This window comes from Protomyctophum bolini (genome assembly GCF_963924005.1).
Source record: "Protomyctophum bolini genome assembly, chromosome: 4".
In the NCBI taxonomy this organism is placed as follows: domain Eukaryota; kingdom Metazoa; phylum Chordata; class Actinopteri; order Myctophiformes; family Myctophidae; genus Protomyctophum; species Protomyctophum bolini.
This window is the reverse complement of record NC_137865.1, coordinates 42,934,137-42,960,629: the sequence shown is the minus strand read 5'-3', so window position 1 is coordinate 42,960,629 and position 26,493 is coordinate 42,934,137. Positions and strand designations below refer to the sequence as shown.

The 26,493-nt window shown below is 42.0% G+C and overlaps 2 protein-coding genes across 4 annotated transcripts; both read left to right on the top strand.

The window, feature by feature from the left end:
* Positions 1-329: 329 nt before the first annotated feature.
* On the top strand, positions 330-14,925 carry prdm11 (PR domain containing 11). Of its 3 annotated transcripts, none has more exons than XM_080760878.1 (7): positions 330-513; positions 2,572-2,665; positions 3,352-3,608; positions 4,612-4,679; positions 6,187-6,374; positions 8,238-8,735; positions 9,601-14,924. In XM_080760878.1, exons 2-7 carry the CDS (start codon positions 2,638-2,640, stop codon positions 11,763-11,765), a joined length of 3,204 nt encoding a protein of 1,067 aa, XP_080617004.1. In that variant the 5' UTR covers positions 330-513; positions 2,572-2,637; the 3' UTR covers positions 11,766-14,924. The 3 variants fall into 3 exon arrangements, with proteins under 3 accessions (XP_080617004.1, XP_080617005.1, XP_080617006.1); XM_080760879.1 differs by having other exon boundaries at positions 330-517; positions 2,574-2,665; XM_080760880.1 differs by lacking the exon at positions 8,238-8,735 and having other exon boundaries at positions 9,601-14,925.
* A 4,415-nt stretch (positions 14,926-19,340) lies between these two features.
* Positions 19,341-25,044, top strand: cd59b (CD59 molecule (CD59 blood group) b). The gene is made up of 3 exons (XM_080760888.1): positions 19,341-19,474; positions 20,195-20,296; positions 24,333-25,044. The coding sequence occupies exons 1-3, from the start codon at positions 19,423-19,425 to the stop codon at positions 24,545-24,547; spliced, it is 369 nt and encodes a 122-aa protein (XP_080617014.1). The 5' UTR covers positions 19,341-19,422; the 3' UTR covers positions 24,548-25,044.
* Positions 25,045-26,493: the final 1,449 nt, after the last annotated feature.

Sequence of the window (26,493 nt, the reverse complement as noted above, 5' to 3'; positions counted from 1 at the left end):
TGACATTTGCTGTATATATAGGCATGGTGGATCAACCAATTTCACAACATCGAATCCAAAAGTCTCAGTCTCACACAGTCTATTAATAGTTATAGTAATAACAGAAATGCCTCCACAAAGTCTAATCCAAAAATATATAGCAGTGTGTGCCTGGCCAGTAATTAGTTGACAGAGGGCGCCCCGGTGTACTGTATACGGTAGCCTAAGGGGACCTGAAAAACCGAATAAAAATAATAATCGCAAAGTAACTTTATTTTTTTATATATTTTGCAATTGGCTTCGTTCTTTCTTCCGTTTTCCATGTCATTTCCTGTGATAAAAAATGGTGGTCAAAGCTCCAGCAGCAGGCGACCGACTCGACGCAATAATTAACGGGAGGAGGGGGAGAAAGTTTGCGTCGCCCCGGCTGTATTAACCCACCAGTGGAACCAGTGCGACCAGTCAGCGATCGGTCAGAGCACAGAGACCCGGGGGAGGGTCTGGAGACGCCGGGGGGGCTTTTCTCTCCACAAGGTGAGTTATGTTTTAGTCGCCAATGTGTCCAGAATGGAAAATGGCTTCCGAAAACGGCAGGCAGATTGCCAACACTACACAGCCTGCAGAACTGAAAGCTGCAAACTACGACACAGCTCCTGTTTTGTGCACCAAAAAAAAATCTGCCAAAAAATATTCCGTGGATTCACTTATACTGTATAGGCCTAACACCTATAGATCTGTTCAAACTTCAATGGAACTCTGTCGCTCCACTTGGCCTTTGATTCTGTAGTCCGCTTGTTTTTCTTTTTTTCCAAAAGCCAAGCCCGAGAGACTTCACATCTGGACAAATGACACGGTTTTTAGAAGTCTGTCCGGTGCGTTGTTGTAACGGTCGTAATGACACAGTAGGCTACTTATACGATCTTTCGTCATTGTGTAATGAATGACTAAGTGTTGTGTAGTAATGATTCGTGAAAAACACATTGCTCAATCTTGTCGGCCAGGAAACAAAAGGCAAATATGTAAATATGTCAACTTGGATGATAATATAATTGTCATGCACAGCAGCACAGCTTGTATAACCAGCAGCATTGCAATAATGCCACCTGTCTTTATGAAGACGGCGTAAGTGTTACATATTGTGTCTATTAAAGTAGAATCCTAGTTGGCACTAACTCTAACTCTACATGTAGGCATGTGTTGTTGTGACTTATGCGTGTGCATGTGTGCATGCAGAGGAGAGCTGAGTAGCTGACCTCAAATCGAAGTCACTTCTTCGAGGCTTCCTGAGTCTGACCTGGGCACTGGGCAGGCACTGCAGGCAGGCAGGTCACTGCTTGGAGCCTAAAATAGGCCTACTAGTCCGTGCCGTACGTGGTACTGTACGTTGGCCTGCTGTAATGTAGATCTCTTCCCTTTGGCAAGCGACAACGACTACTTGGGCAGGGCAGTGTAGCCTATAGTAGGCTACGCCTACCGGCTACCTATACATTATAGGCTGGCTCTTTCTCCAAGACACCTTCTACTGCAGTCTGTAATCTAGCCTGGTTTTCCATGCGTTTGAATTCCATTAGAGCCAATACCATTGAAATACTGCAATATAGATATTATGCAAAAAGTGATTGCAAACCCACGTTTCAGCACAGGGAGTCTCAGAGGGCCATGCATGCTATAATTTCATTATTAACTTTTGCTGAATTTATACTTTTGCAAATATATTATGCAATTTATGTAACTAATTACGCAAGCTGAATTTATGCATGCAAGATTGCAAGTGTGCTTCTGACAGCTACTCTTGACTAATTTCTTGAAAGGTAATCATTTTGGACATCGGCATATATGTTTCTAACCAACAGCGATGACATATGATTATGAGTAGGTTATTAGGGCATTAATTTGCCTGAACCAAAGACCAGTCTGTTAGCTGTGCTCAATGTTGGATATATGAGGGCAATGGTGAATGCCACTGATAATATATCCATCACACATTGTTTTTTTGATTGATTGATAGTTTGCAGAATTACAGTACATTTCAAGTACAACTCAATACAAAAACTGTTAACTGTGAGTGGACGACACAAAGCATTACACTTGTTTACAATAGGGCCCACCATTTTCAATTCATCAAAACATTTAGAGACATACGAATATACACTTCTATATAGCCAAAAATCACACCCGTGTGAACCGAGTGGTGCAACTCCCCTCAGGCCCATCAGGCCCATTTAGGCCTGATGTCCTAATTAAAAATTACTATTTCAGTTGTTCTCAAACATATTCATGTCAAGAAGGAACCCCAAATATATATGACATTGGCCGCTGACCCGCATCTGAAAATATGTATAGTTCCAGGGACCCTCTCAGTAGCAAAGATTTAATTTTTCAATAGCTAAATTATAACATCAAAAGGGGTTCCCACCCAAAATGGGTTAATCGTGTGGTTAATGAACACTTTAATCAATATATTTAACATTGTTGTCAATTAAGACAAAGTTAATTTTAATATAATATTGCTGAAATAAAGCCTGAGCATGTAGTATAATTACATTATAATTATTGCCATAATAATTTGTGATGCTTCCTGTCTGTCAACAGAGGGGGGAAGTGAAGGGCTGGAGTAAAGGAGACAAAGTGTCAAGCAACCGTCCCCATGGCAACATTATGAGCAACCAGGAAATAGACCTTTGGTGTGAGTTGTCTTAACTGAAATACTTTTTCATCCGTCATTTACCAAACTTACAGCGGTTAATCTGTTTGAACTTTTACTCATTGTTGTATCTCTACCTCTGTCCGTGATCTTTCAAGGATCATGGGCATATTATATTATATATTATATTATATGGCTACCATGTTCTCCTAACTATACTGTATTGTTTGATTTCAATGTTGCAGATAATGTTATGTTACATATTTAGTTTTACTTGTTTGAAGTCCGTCTATGAAAGTCCATTATACAACAGGTCGTTTTTCGAGGAAGCAATATGATTGGTTAAAGTAGCCATCTAGCCTTGCTTAAACGAACATGATGGAACAAAACATAAAAATCAGCTGTGCTGATCTCCCAGACCGGAGCCGACTGGGTTGCTAGGCTAGGGGTTTTCTTAGACCATTTTTACTCTAGTGGCTACATCCGTCATTAAAGAAATATGATTTTTAGCGAATATCTTGGCGTGTTGCTGTTGTATAATCGCAATATTACACTCGAGGGTCGTGACTTGTGCTTTACCGCCATTAATGCACTTCTTACGCTGCGGTGCTTACGGAACACACCTATCGGCTTGTTCCTGCAGCAACTCAGGCGGGCATTAATGACGGTTAAAGCACACCCGCTCCTGTAATATTGCTTAATTAACTGTACACTGTATGTGTTCTCAGTCTGTGAGGAGTGTGAAGAGTATTTCCAGAAGGCGTGTCCAAACCACGGCCCTCCGCTCTTCATCCCCGACGCTCCTGTAACACCAGGCAGTGCCAACAGGGCGGCGCTCTCTGTGCCTGTGGGCCTGGAGGTGTTCACAGAGGGAGAAGAGACCGACGTCCGCTGCCTCGAGAACATCCCCAGGGGAAGGCTGTTTGGCCCGTATGAAGGAGAACTGGTCAACAAGGACGAGTCAACCGGCTTCTACTCCTGGATAGTAAGTATTATCTGTCCCAGCAGAGTTTACCCAAACCTTTTCAGCTCGAGGATATAAACATATAAAAATACATTATGAATTAACCACGTATGCCCTATAGAGCGTCGCAGTCCCTCCCCCTTTCAGAACGACGAGTGGCCCAGGAAATGAATCGCAATGCATTTTTCCCATAGGCTTTTCTTAAAGTATTTATTTAAAGACGGTTACGCCGCGGACAAAGCCAACTCGGATTGTGACAAATCATGACAATGAACACAATGTTTTGGGCCGATCAAATAATTTATAAGAAGAAAAACAAAACAAATAGTGTTGTCTCCTGCCTTTATTTTCTTCTTTCTAATGATTTGATCGGCCCAAAATATTGTGTTCATTGTCATGATTTGTCACGATCCGAGTTGGCTTTGTCCGCGGCGTAACCGTCTTTAAATAAATACTTTAAGAAATGAACAGCGATTTCTTTTCCGGGTCTCTCGAAGGGGCGGGACTGCGACGCTCTATTACGACGCATTGTGCGCTTGTTTAATATTTTCTTTTTCATTTTTTTTCTTAAACGGTAGTTTTTTTAAAATTATGTATGTATTTTTCTTTCATTCTTTTTATTTTATTTTTTAAGCATTTGAATTAATTAATTTATAGTTTTTTTGGTAGATATTTGCTCATAAAAATGGGCTCCAGCAATCTACTCTTGAGTAGAAAAAAACGTGCCATTTTATCATGATTATTAGTGAGGACCTATTATATGAAGATAGGTTGAAAAGTGGTCCTTTAATGATTATCGTCATTATGGTAATCTCACAATTAATATCGCACACACCATACCTGTAACTTTTTATACCGGCGGTATGGGGGCCGGCAATAACCGCGGTAATAAAAATCCCATAACGCCCCAGCCCTAGTGGATGGAAGGATCAATAAACAAGCACAGTCGAATGAATAATATAATGTGTATATATAATTATCACTTGTTATTAATATAAATTGATATTGTGTTGAATGTTTCCAGGTGGTTGATGCCAATAACACATACAGGTCCATAGATGGCAGTGATGAGGCCAGAGCCAACTGGATGAGGTATACAGTAACACTACACTGCATGTGTGGAAGTCAGTGTAACTGAGCACAACTCAGTCTCAACAACTAGTGTCTTTACCGGGGGCACAGCTCAGAAAACTTCATATATCATTATCCATCCATTTCTTTAACTGTATGATTTATTTATTTTCTTCATAGAAGTGTATATTTGTACGTCTTTAAATGTTCTGATGAATTGAAAATGGAGGACCCTGATGTAAACAAGTCTAAAGGTCCCCACACACCGAACTGTGAATACAATTTTCAATCAATCAATCACTCAATCAATGAGGTACTTTTTAGGTAGTAGAAAATGTATTAGTTTTGCAATAGCTCTTGCAAAACTAATACATTTTCTACTACCTAAATCAGTACAGCGAACAGAGGTAGGATTTGGTCCCACTGTATGCCAGCTAAGACACTATGTAGTATGTACTGTAAATCTGAAAGCAAGTCTATGATTATGACGTTGACTACATCCTTCCTACAGTGTAATCATTACTCTAAATCTGCTTAGCTGGCATACAGTGGGACCAAATCCTACCTCTGTTCACTGTTCTGTGGATTTAATAGGAGTTTTATAAACTAGACTATGGATAAAAATCTGGAGAACATGAAATAAATCTGAAACTAAGCTGGAAGGCGAACTAAAACTAAGACAGATTATTACAACAACAACCAATTGCCTGCACAAGGAGATCATAATAATGTTCATCTGTGTGTGTCTGATCCACAGCTTATCTCGCACACTACGAGGCTGATCAGCATCATATTTCTGGCGCACGCTGATAACAGGCTAGTCTCTCAAGACAGACAGACGTGCTCCCACTTCCCTCCCACAATTTTCAAATGTTTTTTTCCCCTCACCTTTAGAAGGTCTGAAAATGAATAGGAAAATAAAACTCATGTCACGGCATTGAGGGCATAGTCATAGTTATAAATACCAGTAGTGGTACATTCGCTGTAGTTTTAGAATCGGAGCAATCAGAGCCTTAAGGTCCCTGCACACAGAGCGTGTTTTTCTGATTTTTAGAGGCGTTTCTCCATCGGTTTTCCGAAAAACGTGTCCAGTGTGCAACCACCTTTACTGTACAGATTTTCTACTGTTAGTTAGACAGATGCTAGGTTCTTAGCTTCCTTATGATTCTTGATGACTATTCTTTATGTATTTGATCATGTATTACCATGTGTTGTTCTTTTTTTATTTATTTATTTAATAAACCTTATTCAAAGAGTATTAGCATGACATCATATGCAAGTTTCACAGAAAGAAAAATAGAAAATACAACACTTTGTTTTTATATTTTCTCCCACAACTCCTTTCCAAATCCTCCCCGCCCACCCACCCACCATCTTTCATATGTGTTGTTCTTGCTTACTGTAAATCACTCGTCTGCGAAATGCCTAAATTGTAAATCAAGAAATTCTTTCTAAATCTGACCTTCTTCTATGTCTGTCTATCTTATCGATCGGTCTGTTCATCTCAACGTATATCCGTCTCTCCCAGGTACGTGCGTACTTCATCCGATGAAGCCGAGAGGAACCTGACAGCATTCCAACATGCAGGACATATCTACTTCCGGGTCAGTAGGGGGTTAAAGGTCGGGGAGCGGCTAAGGGTTTGGTACAGTGACGACTACATGAGACGGCTGCACAGCGTCTCCCAGCAACGCATTGACCACAACCTGGATGCAGGTGAGACTGAGGAAGGAACTGTGGGTATATTTTAAAGGACCACTTCATCACTTTTCAACTTATCTTCATATAATTGGTCCTCACTACTGTTCAGGATAAAATAATCAAAAAATATTAATAAAATCTAGTCAGTCTGTGTCTCATAGGAGGGCTGTGGGCAGTTCAGAAACCCGTCCACCAGTGACATCATCGTTAGGCAGATTATTTTAAACAAGATGTTTTAAGATATTTAGAGTTTTATCATCGTGAGAACGATGGCTTCCATTATCACATTGCAACTTTCCAGGAATAGATAGACTGCAGTTTCTAATTGGCTTGGATTCCCCATCGATGAGGATGAACACAGAGACTGAACACAGATTGAATAGAAATTAATTTTGGCATTTTATCATGAACATTGAGGACCAATTATATGAAGCCTCATGGCCTCAACATTGAGGACCCTCATGGCTCCATTTGGTTTCATTTTACGCTGCTCTCAAGAGTTAAATTATTGCTAAACATCTGCACTACTTAATTTACAAGAAGTCTACACAATTAGAGAATGTAGAAGAATTGTTACTTTGATCAACATTTGCCTGTTATCTCTCCTATATGGTACCAACATCAATACAGCATGGAATTGTGGACAAAATCTATATCCAACGACAACAAAATATTCAAACAAAGTCTTGGGTCTGAGAGCTAAATGGTGATCCGTGGCTCAAATGCAGAATAAATAAATGGACCTCATGTGAAAATGGTTGAAAACCACTGTTAGAGGAAGTAAGTTCCTCTACTTAGGGTACTTCCTATTAGTACCATAAATTATGGTATCACTAACAAATCACCAGCACCCTCTGGTGGACAGATTTGCAGACACAGTGACATGCAAACAAAGAATTGGTCTCATTACAATAGGTTTGCATCACTTTGTGCCTCACTGGTTACCTTCTAAACTGTTCGAGTGCCACTGCATTAAAAAAAATCACACCTGTGTGAACTGAGTGGTGCAACCCTCTCTCCCCCCCCCCCTCCTCTCCTCTCTCTCTCATTAGCAGGCAACAGTGCAGCATAATACTATCTCTCTCGCTCTGTTTCTAGCAAACAGCGCCCCTACTGGTACTAATAGTCATATACTGGTGCTCATGACCACACAAACCTGTGAATGTGTCAACATTTGTGTCAAATTAAACTACTACTATTTTTTTGCCATTTCTTTCCAGGTACATGGAAATAGTACTATTAGATAGTTGATGAATGTTTTGTGTTGAGTTGAGTTTTAATGAAGCTTTGCAGGTTAAAGTTTTTCTACCTTTTAGAAGTGAGACAGACAGCTAAATAATATTAACAGTAATCGGTACCTATCTATATGTGACCTATCTAAAATATGCTTAATGAAGACATGCTTGAGGTGTGAGGATCTGAGTTCCACTCTGGATCCTGTCTTGTCTTTTATGTCTCTGTATCTCTCCACCATTTTCTGTCTCTTAACGGATTGTCCTCTATAATTAAGCTGAAAATCCCTAGAAAATATCTTTAAGAAAGGGAGATAGAAACTAAGAACTTGAGAAGCTACACCTCATTAAAAGATGGACCAAGAAGCATTCTTTAAAACATTTTCATCCCAGAGATGCAGTGATTGCACTTTTTGAATTCCATTTGTCAGAATCTTTAAGTCCCCATGAAGAGAATTAAAAAAATGTCCTGGAACTTTTCGCTGCAGGTAAGCACCTCAGGGTTTATGTTGAACTTTGATTCTCCATACCTTTTTTAAATTCCCTTTGCTTTGTTATAACAGTTATAAACATTGCCCCCGCTACAAGTCCAGAGCTGTGCCAGTTTTAATCATCGGTCTAATGGGCTAATACCACTGTGTTCCAGACCGGGGGACGACATCAGGGGTACATCCAGGCCTGGAGACAGACACTAAAGGCCCATGTCTGTGGTCCGCAGCTCTGCATGGCCGACATGCCAAACACCCAGGAGACGGAGGAGAGGCGGACGAACATCCTCCGTCCAAGAAGAAGAAAATCGACCTGATCTTTAAAGACGTGCTCGAAGCGTCTCTGGAGATCGAGCCTTCACGTCATCAGCTCGCCAGGGAATGTAAAGTGCCGATGCTGGGTGGGCTCGGGCCCGACTGCGCCGGTGCTCACGTCAACATGCCTCCGATGAAGGTGGAGGAGGAGGAGGAAGAGGAGAAGAAGGGTGAAGAGAAGCCGTCCACGTCGTCCTCCTTCTGTCTCAACTGTGTCCGGCTGAAGAGGAGGATTAGGGAGCTGGAGGCTGAGCTGAGCCAGTTCAGGGCAGGTGGAGAGCAGGCGGAGGTGGGCGTGGCCCTGCCCCATCCTGAGCAAGCGCCCGTGGAAGACCTGCCAGGTAGGTGGAGTCGGCTAAAGAGGCCCAAAGCTACGAGACCTTTACATATGGGTTGATCACATAGATATGACAAAAAAATAGATGCCTCATTTTGGCCAATGCAGTTCGTTGGAGCCATGCGTGGCCAGCGTAAGGAGGAAGTCAAGCGGAAGTGCAGAAGGCAAGCTGCGTCGCTGGCTGCCACTCAAGTGACTACTGGCCAATCACAAGCACATCTTTTTCCTGGACTTATCAATTCAATCCAAATGAACTTTATTGGCATGAGAAAACAAACATTTACATTGCCCGCCTGATTGGCCTACCGAAAGTCCCCTTCCGTGACGCGGAGGCTTGGCAAGCTTCTGCTCTGCTTCCTCCAGAGCTTGCCTCCTCTGTAGTGTAGAATAATAACGTAATCACCAGGACCAGTCCTGTGTGTCTGTGTGTGACTGCTTGCCATGGGATTTAATTTCGAATTTATTTTACTTTATTAATGTGTTTTCTTATAACCGTTTTCCCTTTTCATTTGTTGTGAATGTCAGCTCTGTACTTTGTTGTACATTTGTAATTTACATTAAATTAATATTTTAAAAGCATTCAAATGTTTCTTCCATTTTATTATTCAAACCCTTAATAATATTTAAATAATTTATTATAATAACTAACTAAATATACCCATAGTTGGTATATTCATTAAGTACAAAGACGTGGTTAACATATATTTAATTTCATTTTCTTTCAGATTTGCAGTCACAAGCATTTCAGTTTGGACAATTAAAAAGAGTCAGACTCTGACAGTGTTCGCAGGCAATTCATAGTATTATTATAATAATAATAATACAATTTGTTGTAGGTTTTACATTCTGGTTGTATTTCTGTCTTGTAGGAGGAACTGAACCCATGACTCCGGCACCAGTGGTTCTGGATGAAGACGACCAGGACATGGACTCAGCCGACGAATCCATCAGTGCAGAACTTTTGGCCTCCGCCGACGACCCCGCCAAACTGGCCTCCGCGTCGGGCCGCAGGATCCGACGCTTCAAACAGGAGTGGCTGAAGAAGTTTTGGTTCTTGCGCTACTCGCCGACGCTCAACGAGATGTGGTGCCACGTCTGCCGGCAGTACACCGTCCAGTCTTCTAGAACCTCTGCCTTCATCATCGGATCCAAGCAGTTCAAGATCCACACCATTAAGCTGCACAGCCAGAGCAACCTGCACAAGAAGTGTCTCCAGCTGTACAAGCTCCGCATGCACCCAGAGAAGACGGAGGAGATGTGTCGTAACATGATGCTGCTGTTCAACACCGCCTACCATCTGGCACTGGAGGGACGGCCGTTCTCTGACCTCCGACCCCTGGCCGAGCTGCTGAGGAAATGTGACCTGAAGGTGGTCGATCAGTATCTTAATGAGGGCGACTGTCAGATTCTAATCCACCACATTGCCCGCGCACAGAAGGAGGACCTGGCCGAGAAGATGCGTCTGTCCCCGTTTCTTAGTGTCATTATGGACGCCCAGAACGACGAGCTCTTCTCCGACATGGTGGCATTTTATGTCCAGTTCTCCTCCAGTGACGGCTGTCCCAGCACAGAGTTCCTCTCCCTGCAGAGACTGGGCATGACCAGCGTGGAGGGCTACCTCCAGGCCGTGGACCGAGCGTTCGGGGTTCTGGGGCTGAGGTTTCAGGACCAGCCGGTCGTCGGGTTAGGGGTGGACGGAACCAACATCCCATCCGGAATGAGAGCCAACCTGTACATCTCCATCCAGAAGACTCTGCCCTGGATCCTCTGCCTGCCGGTCATGATCCATCGGCCACACCTGGAGGTTTTAGACGCCATCAGTGGGAAGGAGCTCACCTGTCTGGAAGACCTGGAGAACAACCTGAAACAGCTGCTCAGCTTCTACCGCTACTCCCCCCGCATGATGTCGGAGCTGCGCTCCAGCGCCCCCACCCTCTCGGAGGAGGCAGAGTTCCTGGGAGACATCCGGGCGGTGCGATGGATCATCGGAGAGCCCAATGTCCTGAATGCGTTGATTAAAGACTACCTGGAAGTCGTGGCTCATTTGAAGGAGATCAGCAATCAGACTCAGAGAGCCGACGCCGCGGCCATCGCTCTGACGCTGCTACAGTTCCTGCTGGACTACCAGTCGGTCAAGCTCATCTATTTCCTGTTGGACGTCATCGCCGTCTTCTCCCGCCTGGCCTTTGTCTTCCAGGGAGACTACCTTCTGGTATCACAGGTCCACGCGCGCATCCAGGACGCCATCCTGGAGATCGGACAGCTGGTCAACTGCCCCGGGGAGTACCTGCAGGAGTTTGAGGAGAACTTCCGGGAAAGCTTCAACGGCGTGGCCCTGAAGAACCTGCGCGTGGCGGAGTCCAAGTTCCAGTCGATCCGAGAGAAGATCTGCCAGCGGAGCCAGGGCGTCCTGTCCCAGAGGCTGGACCAGCACAGCCGGCCGGTGGCCCAAGCCTGCCGCGTCCTGGACCTCAGCTCCTGGCCACGGAGCCGCGAGGACCTGCAGGGCTACGGAGAGGACGAGATCTCGCTGATCTTTGACCACGTGGAGACGCTGCCCTCTGTCAGACAGGAGGCCCACGGCCGGAAGGAGGTGAGGGGAAGCGTGGTGGGGGAGTGGAGAGACCTGAAGGCCGACTACTACAGCATGAACGGCTTCAAGGAGGTGGTGGGTCACATCTCCAGGTACAAGCAGCGTTTCCCTTTGCTCAACCGCATCGTCCAGGTGCTAAGGGTTCTGCCCAGCTCCACGGCCTGCTGCGACAAAGGCCGCAACTCTCTACAGAAGATGTGGAAGAACAACAGTCGCTCTAGGCTCAGCCTGGACCAGATGAATGACCTTTTGACCCTGGCTGTGAACGGACCTCCCCTTGTCAACTTCGACGGCAAGCGAGCGCTGGACAGCTGGTTTGAGGAGAAGTCAGGTAGCAGCTACTCGTTGTCTGCCGAGGTTCTGAGCAGAATGTCAACGGCCGAGCAGAAGTCTGTTCTGCACAGCGTGGATGTGAACACAGAGTTCTACCCAGACATCTGACTGGGACTAAAACACAGCTGTCTTTGGGACACCGGTGACTCGGATTAAACTGTCTTTGGGACCCAGCGGGAACTCTAGAGCCTGCTCTGTCCTAAAACCATCAACATCACAAGCATATGAACTTCTACAGATCAATAATCCCACATTGGGAGTTTTTTTTTTTTTCTCCTTTTTTTAAAGATACTTTCTGGGGTATTTCTATTTCATGACCCAGTAAAGTGGATTGAGATTGGAAACAGGGTAGATGGTATTAGGGAGTTGAACGTCATGCAATAAAAGGTCATGGGCAAAAAATATTAACCCATGTCGTCACAGCGAGTTCTCTGCCTAACACCTTCATGATGCTGTGACCTGGGCTCCAGTCATGTGACCTGGGCTCCAGTCATCCAGTGAATGAGAGGAGGAGACAGACATGGCCACTGATCCCAGACCAGCTAGAGGCGGTCGTCATGGCAATACTTTGGGGCTTCTGATTCCGAAGTGCTTGTTGCCACGGGAGCCAATCGGCTGATGAGAACAATCAATCAGTTGTTTTAAGAGCAGCTTTCTTATTCAGACAAGCCTGTCTTTTAATGACACATTTAAGAGTGATACATGGCTATATATTTCTAAATGGAATTTATAGAAATCTTATATACAGTTGTGTGCGTGTGTATATATACACATACAGTACATACACACACTCACACTCACACACACACAAAGGCTGTCCCTGAACCCTGAACCTTCGCTCGTTAGGGTTGGCACTCGAATCTTAATTAATGGGCTTGAACCATTCTGGTTTTTCTTTACCCCCGCCCTTTTTTTTTTTTTTTTTTCACTCGAAAATATATCTCGATGTGATATAAAGCATATGCATAATAAGAGTACCATGTTCAAGCTACTATGACACTTTCCCAAAGTTATGTGCTCCCCCCCCCCCCCCCCCGCCGAGGTTTGGAGGGGGTTATTTCTCAAATTAATTAGAAACGAATGGTTCGAAGGTTCGAGTCCTAAAAAACAGGGCTAGGGTACAGCCTTAACACACACACATACACACACACACACACACACACACACACACACACACAGTATAATGTATATGCATTTGAGCCTGTTTTTAAGAGTATTTTTCTTCTGAATTTTCTGATTGTGCCATAATAATAATGACAGAATGCAAGTTATTCAGAGAAGAAAGGGTGCTAGACTGACTGCTATGCTACCGTACCAGGAGCTGTATTCATGTTTACTGTCGTGTGTGACTGAGTGGTGACTGATATTATCCGATAGCTTCTTTGAGATGTTTCGATTCGATTGGGATTAATTAATGTTGTGAGGTTTCACGGCTGCTCTTCAGTGACGCCTGCCTTGTTGTTGGAGCTGCTAGCACGACCAGCCGCTCATCATGCCAAAGCTTTGATGTTTGAGAGGATTATTATGCAGTCCATATGAAACCCTCCATGGTGATACTCAGCAGTGGTGGGGGAAAAAAGTGCTCACATTCTTTATTTTGTATTACTTAAAGGAGCATTGAGTGATTTGGGTGATTTGGAAAAACCCCTGCATGGTGCGCCCCGGTAACAAGACGCTCTACAGTGGGGGGGGGACGCAACAGGCCAACAGCACGTGCACCAAGGCCCGCCCCCACTCGATCATTATTGGAGGAAGGCCCCTCTCATCCTGATTGGATGAAGGCTGGCTAACCCTAGAAGTTGTTAATGTATGTTTTGTAGTAATAATTTAAATCTACAAACTAGTAACTAAAAGTATCAAATAATTATAGTGGCGTAAAAAGTACAATATTTGCCTCTGAAATGTAGTGGAGTCGAAGTAAAAAGTATTGAGTAAATACTCCAGTAAAAGTAAAAGTACGTCAACATTGTACTTGAGTTACTTTCCTCCACCACTGCTCCGTTCTTACAATTTAATGTGACAGGAAGTTATTTGTGGTCAGTTATATTTGTGTTCAAAGTACTTCCTGCTCAAAGAACTTCCTGTTAGCAGTTTTTATTTTTATTTTTTTTATTGGCTCAGGATGAAACGTCCACCTGCTTCACGTCATCGTGGTGGCTAACTGGCTTGACTTCGTTTTTACTTTTTATAGTTCATTGCAATATTTCAACAGTTCTGCTTTATTGTTCTATTACTGAAAGATGATGTTTTCAAAAACAGAAGAAAAAAAAAAAAGAATCAAACCTGGCTGTATCGATGTCTTTGCTTTTGAAGATTATTACATTTTTGCACGTTTTTTTATCGTATGCATGTTATTATAAACAGACCAAAATGTTTTAAAAAAACACAACTTTATTTTAGTATTTGGAGATAAAAGAATGCAGTTTAATGTAGTTGGATGGAATGTTACTTGGATGAGGTGACACATTACACCTCTATATGGGTAATTAAGGGACTACCTGGGAGTCAATGTGCGCTGATGGGGCGCTTGTTTTACAGCTTAGGTTTCTGGTCGAAGGACTTCAGTGTTAGGGTTGAGTTAGGGTTAGGTTGCATAACACCGCCCTACTAGTAGTAGTAGTAGCCGGCACTGTAAAACAAGCGCCCCATCGGCGCCCATCGACTCCCAGGCTGTGTGAAAAAGAGAGTCCCAGTCCCAGTATAATTAAGGCTCATGTTGAAGCTTTCTTTCAGAATCCAAAACTCTCCAAATCTCTGAATGCGACACATTTTCTCTGCTGCTTGTTCTTAATGAACTCTCTGACCCTTTGGTTGATTGTAAACTGACTCCAGATATGGGTGGAGTTTGATTAATGCTGTTTGTTTATGTTCACTTTTTCTATTTGTCGTTTGTTCATGTTTGTGCTGGTTGGGAATCATTTCAGAACTACAATAGGCCTTTATTGTCATCAATGATCAATTGTTTGACTGAAAGTCTCCTTGCTGAAGATCCCCTGACTTCTCAATATAATGTTTCCTATTTCAAAATGCTTTCAACATACATTTTTAAATATATCTCGTATCATGAAGGTTTGCTGTTGATACTTTGGCTTTTATTTTGCAAAGTATGAAAAATTATTAAACTGTTCCACAAAGACAAAGAGCAGTAAAACGAAAAAACAAATATAAAGTATGTACAGTTTGTCTCTTTTATTCCTTTTTCCGTTCCGTCTGTGTTGGTACAGAAACATATTTCTGGTTGTTTTACAGTAACTGCATGTCCTCTATGATTCAGATAAGGATTTAACCCATTTAGGCCTGACGTCGAAATAAAAAAAATGTTCGCTCTGAAAGAATATATGTTCAAAGATGTGTGCCACATTTTTACGATTTTTCAAAAATAGCAGACCTACAAGCTCGTAGTGCGCCACTCGGTTTGTAGATCTGCTATTTTTCAATAGCTAAAGTATAACATAATGCTTAGTTAAAACACCAAAAGGATCAAGTTCAAATTGAATACGTAATTTAAGTACTACTTAAAAGTAATGTTTTTCAGACATATAGGATATAGTGGCCCTATCTTGGGCATGCCTTTATACCAAAACATCTTTGCCATATTTTACTATCTTGAAAAACATTTTAAAATAGTTCAATAGTGTTGTGGCTTGTGGATCGGCTATTTGAACCATTTTAAAATGTTTTTCAAAATAGTGACAAATGGCAATACGTTTAGGGATAAAGGTTAAGGTGCAAGATATAATAGCAAAGAACTAAAACTTTAGGCCCTGACAGGTTAAAAGTCTCCCTCGTTGCTGTCTATAATGTATTGGTGTCATATTTGACCTCCACAGGTCAACTATGACACCAATCGGTGATATGCCTTAAAACGAATCAGTTGCGCAATTAATTGATTTTTGAAATTGGTGGTGAATATGCACTTTTATGTGTGGAAAATAAAATGGAACATAGTCACCCAAAGTAAACGTAGGTGCTATACAGAGAGAATCTTCAGTGAGAAAGAGGTTCCCAAAGTGGGGTCCGGGGACCCCCAGGGGTCCTTGAGGCAGTTCCAGGGGGTCCCCAGCAAAATGATAGTTTGGAACCAAATGGACCCTTATGGGTCTGTAACTCTAAGAGTGTACAAATGGAACCATTTGTACACTCAAGAGTTAAATTAACATAGATTTTATAATGTAAAATCATTAAATGGGGGTTCGTAGCCTAATGCATGTAAAACTGGGGGTCCTTGACAATAAAATGGTTGAGAATCCTGCTAGAGCCGGGATTTTATGTGATTAAGTGATTTTATGTGGTGAAATATCGGTGAAGTTGCGAGTTGTTTAAAAAAAGAAAATTGACCCCTGCATAATCTGCAACTTGAGTGGCTGATTATGTGGTAAATAATGCGAACACATAAACACATTTTTCTGGGGGTCTAATAAAAGATCTTTCATTGTCAAACCAAAAGACAAAACGCCATCACCGTCTCTGCGTCTGACAAGTCTATAAATTGAGAGCTTGCTGTGCTGTGTGTCCCGTCTTGGCGGTTCTGGAGGTCTTTGTGAGACCCACTACAACCCCCTCCTCTGTCCTCTTACCAGGGTTGTGTATACGTTCAACTCAGAGCTGTCTCCCAGCAGTAGATCAATGTTAAAGTCAGAGAATGAAATGAGCTTTGTCCTGGAGGAGGGAGTCCTCCAACAAAACGCCTTGTTGAACAGAAATGTAGGTTTCTGTTCGGGGCAGAGGCGAAAGAATGTGTGGTTCTCAAACATTTTCATGTCAAGGACCCCCCAAATTGAAGCCCATTTAGGCCATTTGTTTGTTGTTAGATTAGATTTAGTATGGAACTGTCTAACTATAGTCTCCAGTGAAACCTAGATTGTTATAATAACTTCAGTGGCTAGAAATTTGTCCAATAACATTCTGTCATTGGACAAATTTCTAGCTACTGAAGTTATGATAATCACTATAATAATCTGGTGACCCTGTTAAAAAAAACACAACAAGCTCACAATGTGTTGCGATGCATTGTGAGCTTGTAGATTGGCAACATTTTCTCTTTTATTAATGAAGTACTACTGGGGAACGATGCATGTTGAGAACATCATCATCAATAAGGCAGTGCATTCTGTATGTGGTGCTTTGGGAATTGGGACACTGTCAGCTTTCACAGTGCTGTCCTGATACAATTAAGGGTTCAACATCAACCAGTGATTCATAAATGTTTGCCTTTCCACAACTACTTTGCTTGGTTTTCTCTGCATGGCAGAATCCAAAGCCCATATACTAATACTATAGCAAGGAAATTCAGGAAATGGAATTGGCCGGCAGAGTGTTGTCAAGATTGGATCCGGCACACCAGAGGGTTTTTGCCCCGGTTGCCTGGCAAGGGACAATATTGCATGTGACCCAGAACAAAGACGTGATGCTGAGGCACAATGAATCTCTCATTGACTTTGATTTAGCAGTTGCACAACATTTTGAGTGTACTGTAAAGTAATGTGCTTTGTCATTTAGTTTTCTTTGTTAATTGAGCTTTACTGTATTTTTATGCAAGTACAGACATTCAAAGCTACCTGGCACCTGCAGTACTTACAATACATTATACAATATATTCACGGTAAGTTGTGATTACTATACTTTTTTTTATTGCAAAATGCCTTTACAATTAAAGAAAATTCTGTAAATACATGCCCTGCATGCAGTGTTCTAAATGTAGTGTCTACTGAATGCTCTGTAGTGTATACATCGGCTGTGTGTGTGATATGAAAGCATTGTTTGATTTTGAGCAAAGTTTTGAGGTGATTGATTTTGTCAGAAGAGTCAGGTATTTTGTGAATGTAGTATGAACATGTGCAACAGTGGCGATTAACACACCAAGAACAAACTAATGTTTGAGTCTTACTGTGGCCATCTGGACAGAGACACAGTGTGGATTGTCCCTGCCAACACCATGGCACCAACGGCTAGGCAACGTGCATAATTATCCAAAATGATAGATAGATGTATTTTAGTGAACAATATAAGAAAAAAATATGTTGAGATAAAGGAAGGGTATAGATGTTAGAGAAATGACCTTCAATGGTATTTTTGTTTGAATCCCCAATCTGACTGGGTGATAAGTGAAGGAGAGATGTCACCCTCCCCATCCCCAAAAAGATTCTCTTGACAAGACTGCCGATTTCTCAGTGGCAACCAGTTACACACTGGTTGGTTGTTTACTAGATAGTCTCCACTCTCCAGGCGTGAATGTGTGTGTGCGTGCGTACGTGCGTGTTGCTCGGTTAACTTTCACTTGACAATTAAAGGTTAAAAACCAGTGCAGTCTGATTGTGTGGGCTTAAAGGAGACAGCGTTGGTTTGGTATTTGAAGTCCGCTGGCGTCTACTGAGTCTGACACCAGATGACATTTATCATTAGAAGGCTAAACGATTAGCTAATAGAGCGTCGCAGACAGTCCCGCCCCCTTTCATGACGACGCCAGGCCCAGGAAATTTTTACCATAGACATTTCAAAAAGTATTTATGTAAAGATGGTTACGCCGCAGACAAAGCCAACTGGAGTTGTGACAAATCATGACCATAAACACAATATTTTGGACCCAACAAATAATTACAAAGAAGTAAGTACCGGTAGTTGTTCGGCCCCAAAACAACTGTTTGTTGTCATGATTTGTCACAACTCCAGTTGGCTTTGTACGAGGCTTAAACGGTCTTTAAATAAATACTTCTCGAAAAGTCTATGAGGAAAATGAACAGGGAATCATTTCCTGGGCCCTGGTAGGGGGCGGGACTGCGATGCTCTATAGAGCACAATACTAATTCATATTCATAAAAGGGTATTTTTGTAATGATTCCCAGCTCTGCATACTGCACACTGGTGTGCAGTCCCAGTTAAGAGTTAAGTGTCTTGCTCAAGGACACCTCGACACAAAGCCAGGGGTTGAACTGGGGACCTTCCGGTTCCCAGACAGCCGCTTGACCTCCTGTCAGAAACAAATGGTCCGGATGTTTCGCTCGAACATTCCTGCCGTAGTTCGAGTCCTAAAAACAGGGGTAGGGTACAGCCTTACCTCCTGAGTGAAAGAATATATACAGTTTATATTTTGCGGTCACACAGACATGGCAAATAGCTTGGAATAGAATAACGTGTAGATGACAACTAAAATCTCCATGGATCAGATGAATATTGTGTGTAAACTACTGCATATATATATGATTGTGGTCCTCATTATTAGATGATAATGCTGTTCTACCGATATTCTACTGTTGCACTTGTTGGAAGTCTCTGGATGAGAGAATCACACAAACAGCTGGAACATAATCTGAAATGAAAGCACGTCTAGAATAGATAGCGTCTACATATTTAGCACATAGGCTATTTGCATATTTTGAATGACCATCTAAAATGTTGTTACAGGGGGCTTATTCAGAGGAAATAACATAAATAAACGTGAGTAGGCCTACTATAACCCAGCTTTGCTCTGGCTGCTGCTGCCAAATGATTGTTCCAGTGTGTTCCGAGGGCAGAAGGAGTGGGGGGGACAGGGGCCTTTTGTAGCCCGATGGACAAAGTCTTTCTGTCTAAAAACTGTCTGTCTGTTTATCCGTCTATCTGACTACAGACAGATTCTGTCCCAGTCAGTCAGTCTCACACACACACACACACAGATATTTGCTGTCTAACCAAACCCTGCCTGCTGTGGAGAGAGCTGGCCTGCCTCCGACTTTATTTGAATTCTATTTTGTCATTATTTTTTTAAAGAGAGGGGAAAGCTGAGGAGATGAAGCGCCGTCTAGGACTTTTGATGATATTTTGGGGGATGTTTGCTTCAGGTGAGTTTATATCTCCAGTACTACAATATTCCACCTGAACAGATATTCTGTCATATTATTATAGTGATAGTAGTAGTAACAGTGAGAAGTACTGAATGTGTTTACTAGTAGCAGAATTCAATCGACTACTGAAAGAAGGAACCAGTCTAATGATCCAGAGCTTGTCTACAAAACACAAATCGCTACGATTTAAGAAATACAGATATTACTCACACAACCTGTGAGTCACACAAAAAGGCACCAGATGTCATTCCTCCCAAGAGCATACAAGCTTTACCAGAAGTTATAGAAATGTTTTACTTGACGTTTGATGTGTTTGGATGTTTGATGATGATTTAGTTTATTTTTGTATATGATCTTAGAGCAGTCCTCTGAATTAGCATAATTATTGTGCTCTTCACATTAATGCTGCAGCTGGTAGTTATGGGATGATTTTAATGACAGTAGTCTACTTTATGTGCTGCCGGTAGATTAACCTATAAAACATCATCATTTAAGTAACTAGTAGTTATAAGCTTTCAAATAATTGTTGTGGAGTAAAACTAACTCTCAAATGTATTGGAGCAGAAGTACAAACTTCTAAAAATATAGAAATACTTTTTTGGCTAATGCTCCGTGCAGAATATGGCCGCTGGGGTTCAAGTGGTTAACCTCCTATCTATGACTGTGGTTCATGCTTCAGTTCCTCATCAGACACCGGTTTGTGTTTGTATTTTCCAGGTGCGGCGCTCCGCTGTTATAAATGTTCTGATTACACGGGTCGCTGTGAGAACGTCCAGGAGTGTACCTATGAAGACTCCTGTATTTCCCTGAGCGAGAGAGGTGTGTTAATCCTGATTTATGCTCTTGTCGTAGAGTATAAATGAGCCATTGGCCTATTCTGCTGTTATCCTTACAGTTTTGATACTGACATCATCAGTATCACAGTCAATCTCATGGTCAGTGTCATGATTAGTCATGGTCAGTATTATGTCAGTGTCATGGTGAGTCATGGTCAGTAATATGTCAGTGTCATGGTGAGTCATGGTCAGTATCATGTCAGTGTCATGGTGAGTCATGGTCAGTATCACGTCAGTGTCATGGTTAGTCATGGTCAGTATCACGTCAGTGTCATGGTTAGACATGGTCAGTATTACGTCAGTGTCATGGTTAGTCATGCATGGTCAGTATCATGGTCAGTATCATGTGATGTCATCATTGTCATGTCATTGTCAGCGTCATTTCACTATCATGGTCACCCACCCGTTTTCCCCTCACTGTATGGGGCTATATCTTGTGCCACCCCTTAACCCTATTTTAAAAAACCTTTTAAAATAGTTCAAATAGCCGATCTACAAGCTCACAATGTCTCGATGTAGATCGGCTAGTTGAACTATTTAAAAAAAAAATCAAAATAGTAAAAAAATGGCAAATACGTTTAGGGATAAGGGATAAGGGTGGCACAAGATGGAGCCCCATATGTTTTCCCCCTTTTTTACCTCCTCTATGATGATTTATCCTTTTGGCTATATAGAAGTGTATATTTGTACCGTACGTCTCTAAATGTTACGATGAATTGAAAATGGTGTACCCTATTGTAAACAAGTGTAATGCTTTATGGCGTCGTCCACAGTTAACAGTTTTGTATTGAGTTGTGCTTGAAATGTACTGTAATTCTCCAAACTGTTAATAAATGAGTACCACAGACGAAAAACTGTCTAAATCCAAATTTCATTCTGACCCCTCCACGAAAAGGCCTCGTTGTCCTGACCCCTGTTTTTCGTCTGTGGCATTCAAATACTTCAATCAATCAATCAATCAATCAGTCAGGATGATTTCAACATCATGGTCAGTATGATTTCAGTGTCATGGTCAGTATGATTTCAGTGTCATGGTCAGTATGATTTCAGCATCATGGTCAGTATGATTTCAGTGTCATGGTCAGTATGATTTCAGTGTCATGGTCAGTATGATTTCAGTGTCATGGTCAGTATGATTTCAGTGTCATGGTCAGTATGATTTCAGTGTCATGGTCAGTATGATGTCAGTGTCATGGTCAGTATGATTTCAGTGTCATGGTCAGTATGATTTCAGTATCATGGTCAGTATGATTTCAGTGTCATGGTCAGTATGATTTCAGTGTCATGGTCAGTATGATTTCAGTGTCATGGTCAGTATGATTTCAGTATCATGGTCAGTATGATTTCAGTGTCATGGTCAGTATGATTTCAGTGTCATGGTCAGTATGATTTCAGTATCATGGTCAGTATGATTTCAGTGTCATGGTCAGTATGATTTCAGTATCATGGTCAGTATGATTTCAGTATCGTGGTCAGTATGATTTCAGTGAAATCATGTAAACAAGTGTAATGCTTTATGGCGTCGTCCACAGTTAACAGTTTTGTATTGAGTTGTGATTGAAATGTACTGTAATACTCCAAACTGTTAATAAATGAGTACCACAGACGAAAAACTGTCTAAATCCAAATTTCATTCTGACCCCTCCACGAAAAGGCCTCGTTGTCCTGACCCCTGTTTTTCGTCTGTGGCATTCAAATACTTCAATCAATCAATCAATCAATCAGTCAGGATGATTTCAACATCATGGTCAGTATGATTTCAGTGTCATGGTCAGTATGATTTCAGTGTCATGGTCAGTATGATTTCAGCATCATGGTCAGTATGATTTCAGTGTCATGGTCAGTATGATTTCAGTGTCATGGTCAGTATGATTTCAGTGTCATGGTCAGTATGATTTCAGTGTCATGGTCAGTATGATTTCAGTGTCATGGTCAGTATGATGTCAGTGTCATGGTCAGTATGATTTCAGTGTCATGGTCAGTATGATTTCAGTATCATGGTCAGTATGATTTCAGTGTCATGGTCAGTATGATTTCAGTGTCATGGTCAGTATGATTTCAGTGTCATGGTCAGTATGATTTCAGTGTCATGGTCAGTATGATTTCAGTGTCATGGTCAGTATGATTTCAGTATCGTGGTCAGTATGATTTTAGTTAATACTAGTTCTGCATGGTTGCTCCTGCTTGCATCCTGAGCTGACTAGTATAGTCCCATTTAAAATAGTAGTAGGCCTACGTGTATAATAATCCATGCTAATTATTATTATTCATCCATACATGATAGGAATTTAGTGGCCTAGCTGCTAGCTCCACAGTGATCCAGTCACAGCCACACGCAATCCAAGTTTAATATCATATAGTGCTCGCAGCTCACTTGTCTATCAAATCATCTACTCATTGCCTACATACATAGGCCTACAATTGTTACACGTAGGCAACAGGTAATATAGCCTACTACAGCTTCCATACTTGGAGAGAAACGCCAACATCTGCGCAAAAGCAGGACCGCCAACAACTGGCTGCTCCTCCCTCAGGAGTCAGGCACCATAACTAACTGTAACTGAACTCTGACATCAGACATCATATGATATGAGCGTATGGCTTTACGCATCACCATTCACCAAATAGCCTACGGCCAAATCGAATACGGTAGTTAAACTCTGTCTTCATCTTTCTTACAACCACATTCACACGCAGTACGCAGACAAAAAGAGCACACTGGCACAGCGGCCAAACAACACAAGCACTGTAACGCACAGGCACTGCATGGCGCACACACCAACATGAGCATGATGGCACTGGCACTGCGTAAAGACGCACAGTACAGAAACTGGCAGACTGCAGCTGCACCCAACGCACAATAGAATAGAATAGAATAATAAACGACGTGTCCCATACCTTATTGAATGAGCGGACGATGTTGTCCCTGGGCCCTGGCTGTCCATTTGAATGTGGAAAATAAAGCTTCGCTCGCATCATGCAACTTGACAGTCACTTGACAGTTGACAGTGTTGAGAAGCAGTCAGTGGGTGAGCAGCAGCCACAGGCGTTGTAGGAAGAAATAGCAACAGGTGGGAAACGCTTGGTAGTCCTACATATTAATTTGCATCCCATTCTTCAGCAGCAGTGCCACTAGTTTTAGTTCTAGCACCGTCCGCTACCTAAACTAAAGAGCGACAACAACACTCTTTTCAGTGGCAAAACGACTTTGTTAGTTTGAAACATTTTCCCGCACCAGCCTCTGAACATTTGGGGTTAAGATAGACCCTCTAGCCTACTTTTCTGTTTAGTTTTCTCTGCCCATTTTCACCTTCCTGTAGAATTCACCTGTTTCACATAACCTGGTAATCCCAACACCTTTGTTTTGAAGTGACGTAATTGTTTACGTAGTAGCAAACCACTTCAGTGGCTGGGCGCCGTGGGCGTTCCAATGTCCTCAAGCCCTGAACCCTCATTGATTTAAGTGACGTCAGCTGGCCTGGAGTCCATTCATTCATGACACTTTTAATCACTTTTAAAACTCGTACTGTCCTTATTTACAGTCAGTGCTAAAGGCTGGGATTGTTTATTATTAATATTATTATTAATATTATTAATATTATTAATATTATTATTCAGATTTTACGGGGGCCAGTTTCGAATTGGTACCCTTTGAGAGCGGTTTTGAAATACAATTTTCAATCAATCAATCAATCAATCAATCCTGTTGGTGATGTCACTAAAGGCCCAGTTCATTATGGAGGGGAGAATGACTTGTGTAACACAGGCCAAGGTTGAGTGCGACTTAAGGACGGCCTACACGATATTTTAATGATTATCATCAATTTATTAAAAAACTACACATGACCAGCAATAAAGCACAGATAGATATAGTGGCGAATGGCATAATTATGGATTTTTGTACATTTTTCTTTGGTCCACTGCTGCCTAATATAATAATTTTGGGATATTTGACATGAACATAACATGTTTGAGAACTACCGTTGTTTCTCATGCTGCTGTTGTTGTTGTTGTTGTAGGTGGTAAGACCATCCGTCAGTGCATACGATACACAGACTGCGACAACTCTCGTCTGACTCAGATGTTTCCCGCCATCTCCGGCTTCACCTACAGATGCTGCAGCAGTAGCCTGTGTAACACGGGCAACGCCGCATCCCTGGCGGCGTCAACGTCCACAGCCACCCTGGCTGTCCTGGGGTCAACGGTGGCGTTGTTGTGGGGTCAGAGGTCGTAGACCAGACCTTTGGTCTTGCTCAGTGGTTCTCAAACTTCTCAAGGACCCCCCAGTTTGGCATGCACAGACGACCCATAACTCAGAGTGGGTACAAATGTGTCCCATTTGTACACTCTCTGAGTTAGACCGGTGAAGGCCTATTCATACTCCAGTTTTAGGTGATAAGGTGACACTGCATGACCACCGGTTAGATAAAACAGAGAGATGTGTTTGGAGGGGCGGTGAAGCGCTTACCACCGCGGCGTGACGTGATGTTGTAGTTGACCTAAACCTGGAGTATGAATAGGCCTTAAGGGTTCCTTAACTAGATGAGGACCCCCTGGAGCCCCCTCAAGGACCTTTAGGGGTCCCCGGACCGCACTTCGAGAACCACTGGCTTGGCTGACTATTAGAACTAATGCCTGGTCTCCACTAGGTCCTCTCCTCACTCAGGTTATTGGTTACAACTAACCACTTGGTCTTAACCAACACCAAGGTATTTCAGTTTGTAGCGCGACTGCTGAATTATTTCTTTAACCTGAACTAAAGCTAGTTTTATTGTATCAATATTGTTGTTGTTATATTAGCTATTATAAGTTGAATAGTAAACACAAGGAAAAATTAAATGTATTTACCCTCAACCTGGTCTAAATGTTGAATGATGTATTACTGCATTTCCAAAACACTCAGCGGATGGTGAGAAACATCAGTAGACATCATTGTGAGATTGATTTTACATTTTAAGGGAATACTTTGAAAATAAAAAAAATCCCATGCTGGTTTTAGTATTTTGGTAATGAGTTGTTATTGGACTAGAATGAAACTGAGAAGAGACACAGACAGAAAAATATATATACATGTGAAGTTTCTGGAAACTGAACATAACACAAAAACTTTTGTGGTTTTTGGATCATTTACAGTAGGTATTAGGTACTATAAGAGCTGCCTTCCCCTGCACCAGTATTATAACGAACCATTATGTTACACAGTAGTGTGAACAATGAAATAAGCCAAATAAAAGGCTTTGTTGTTGTGACCAAAATTGGGAGACCCCAGACAAAACCACACAGTGAAGCAAGAAGTCCAAAGTAAATGTTATTTTATTCCACTATATAACTATAAAACCAGGGCAGTGGAAAATGGGGAAAGGGCATAGGAGGGGAATGCATCAATTCCATTTTCAATATAGGGGGTGGGGGGTCTTTCAGATGGACAATTCATCGATATTTCCATGCTAGTAAGATGCATAAACCATTCTTATGCCTAACTGTGGGGTCTTCTGTTATTCAAACAAAATAAAAATTGGAATAATAAACCGCAATATACCGTAATTTCCGGTAATCTGCTGGTGCCAAGTTTACAAACAAATTGATGAGAACCTTTCCTCATCAACATCAGACAGATTATGCTACTAGTCATTGTACTTATTTTCTGATCTATGTATTTGATTTCGAGCTGATGATGCTGAAGATCTGAAACCTCTCACCAATCCAAGTAGAGGGAACAAACCTAACCTGCCCATAAACTGAACAACTCGCCTACAAGCTCAGCAGGGCCAGAATGAAATACGTCACACTCACAGAGGCTAAACGACACGTGGAACCATGGGGCCATGGCTGTGCCACTGGTCAATGCTTTCACACTCACACACCTAAACCTGAACTGGAAACCTGACATCCCCCTTTAAGCATTGCTGGGAGTCTGGGACCACTTCAGAACGTTGCAGAACATTTCATATCCAGGAATTCACATTGTAGATATTACTTAAGATAAAGATAAAGAAACTGTATTGTCCATTAAATTGACATAAAATGGAAATTCATCTTTGGCACAACAATAAAACATTGCAAAAAATACACAGGTGCATTTAAATACTATATAAAATGCATTCACATTAATTAACACAGCAACAGTGATCATGAGCAGTGGGGATTAGACTATTTAAAATATATATATTTAAAATGTCC

Bases quoted from the DNA above. Each gene is read 5' to 3' on its own strand.
- prdm11 (XM_080760878.1), top strand. From the start codon at position 2,638: ATGAGCAACCAGGAAATAGACCTTTGGT. The intron at 6,375-8,237 runs GTGAGACTGAGG...ACTGTGTTCCAG, and splicing joins TGACCACAACCTGGATGCAG to ACCGGGGGACGACATCAGGG. The intron at 8,736-9,600 runs GTAGGTGGAGTC...TCTGTCTTGTAG, and splicing joins GCCCGTGGAAGACCTGCCAG to GAGGAACTGAACCCATGACT.
- cd59b (XM_080760888.1), top strand. From the start codon at position 19,423: ATGAAGCGCCGTCTAGGACTTTTGATGATATTTTGGGGGATGTTTGCT. The intron at 19,475-20,194 runs GTGAGTTTATAT...TGTATTTTCCAG, and splicing joins TTGGGGGATGTTTGCTTCAG to GTGCGGCGCTCCGCTGTTAT. The intron at 20,297-24,332 runs GTGTGTTAATCC...TTGTTGTTGTAG, and splicing joins TATTTCCCTGAGCGAGAGAG to GTGGTAAGACCATCCGTCAG.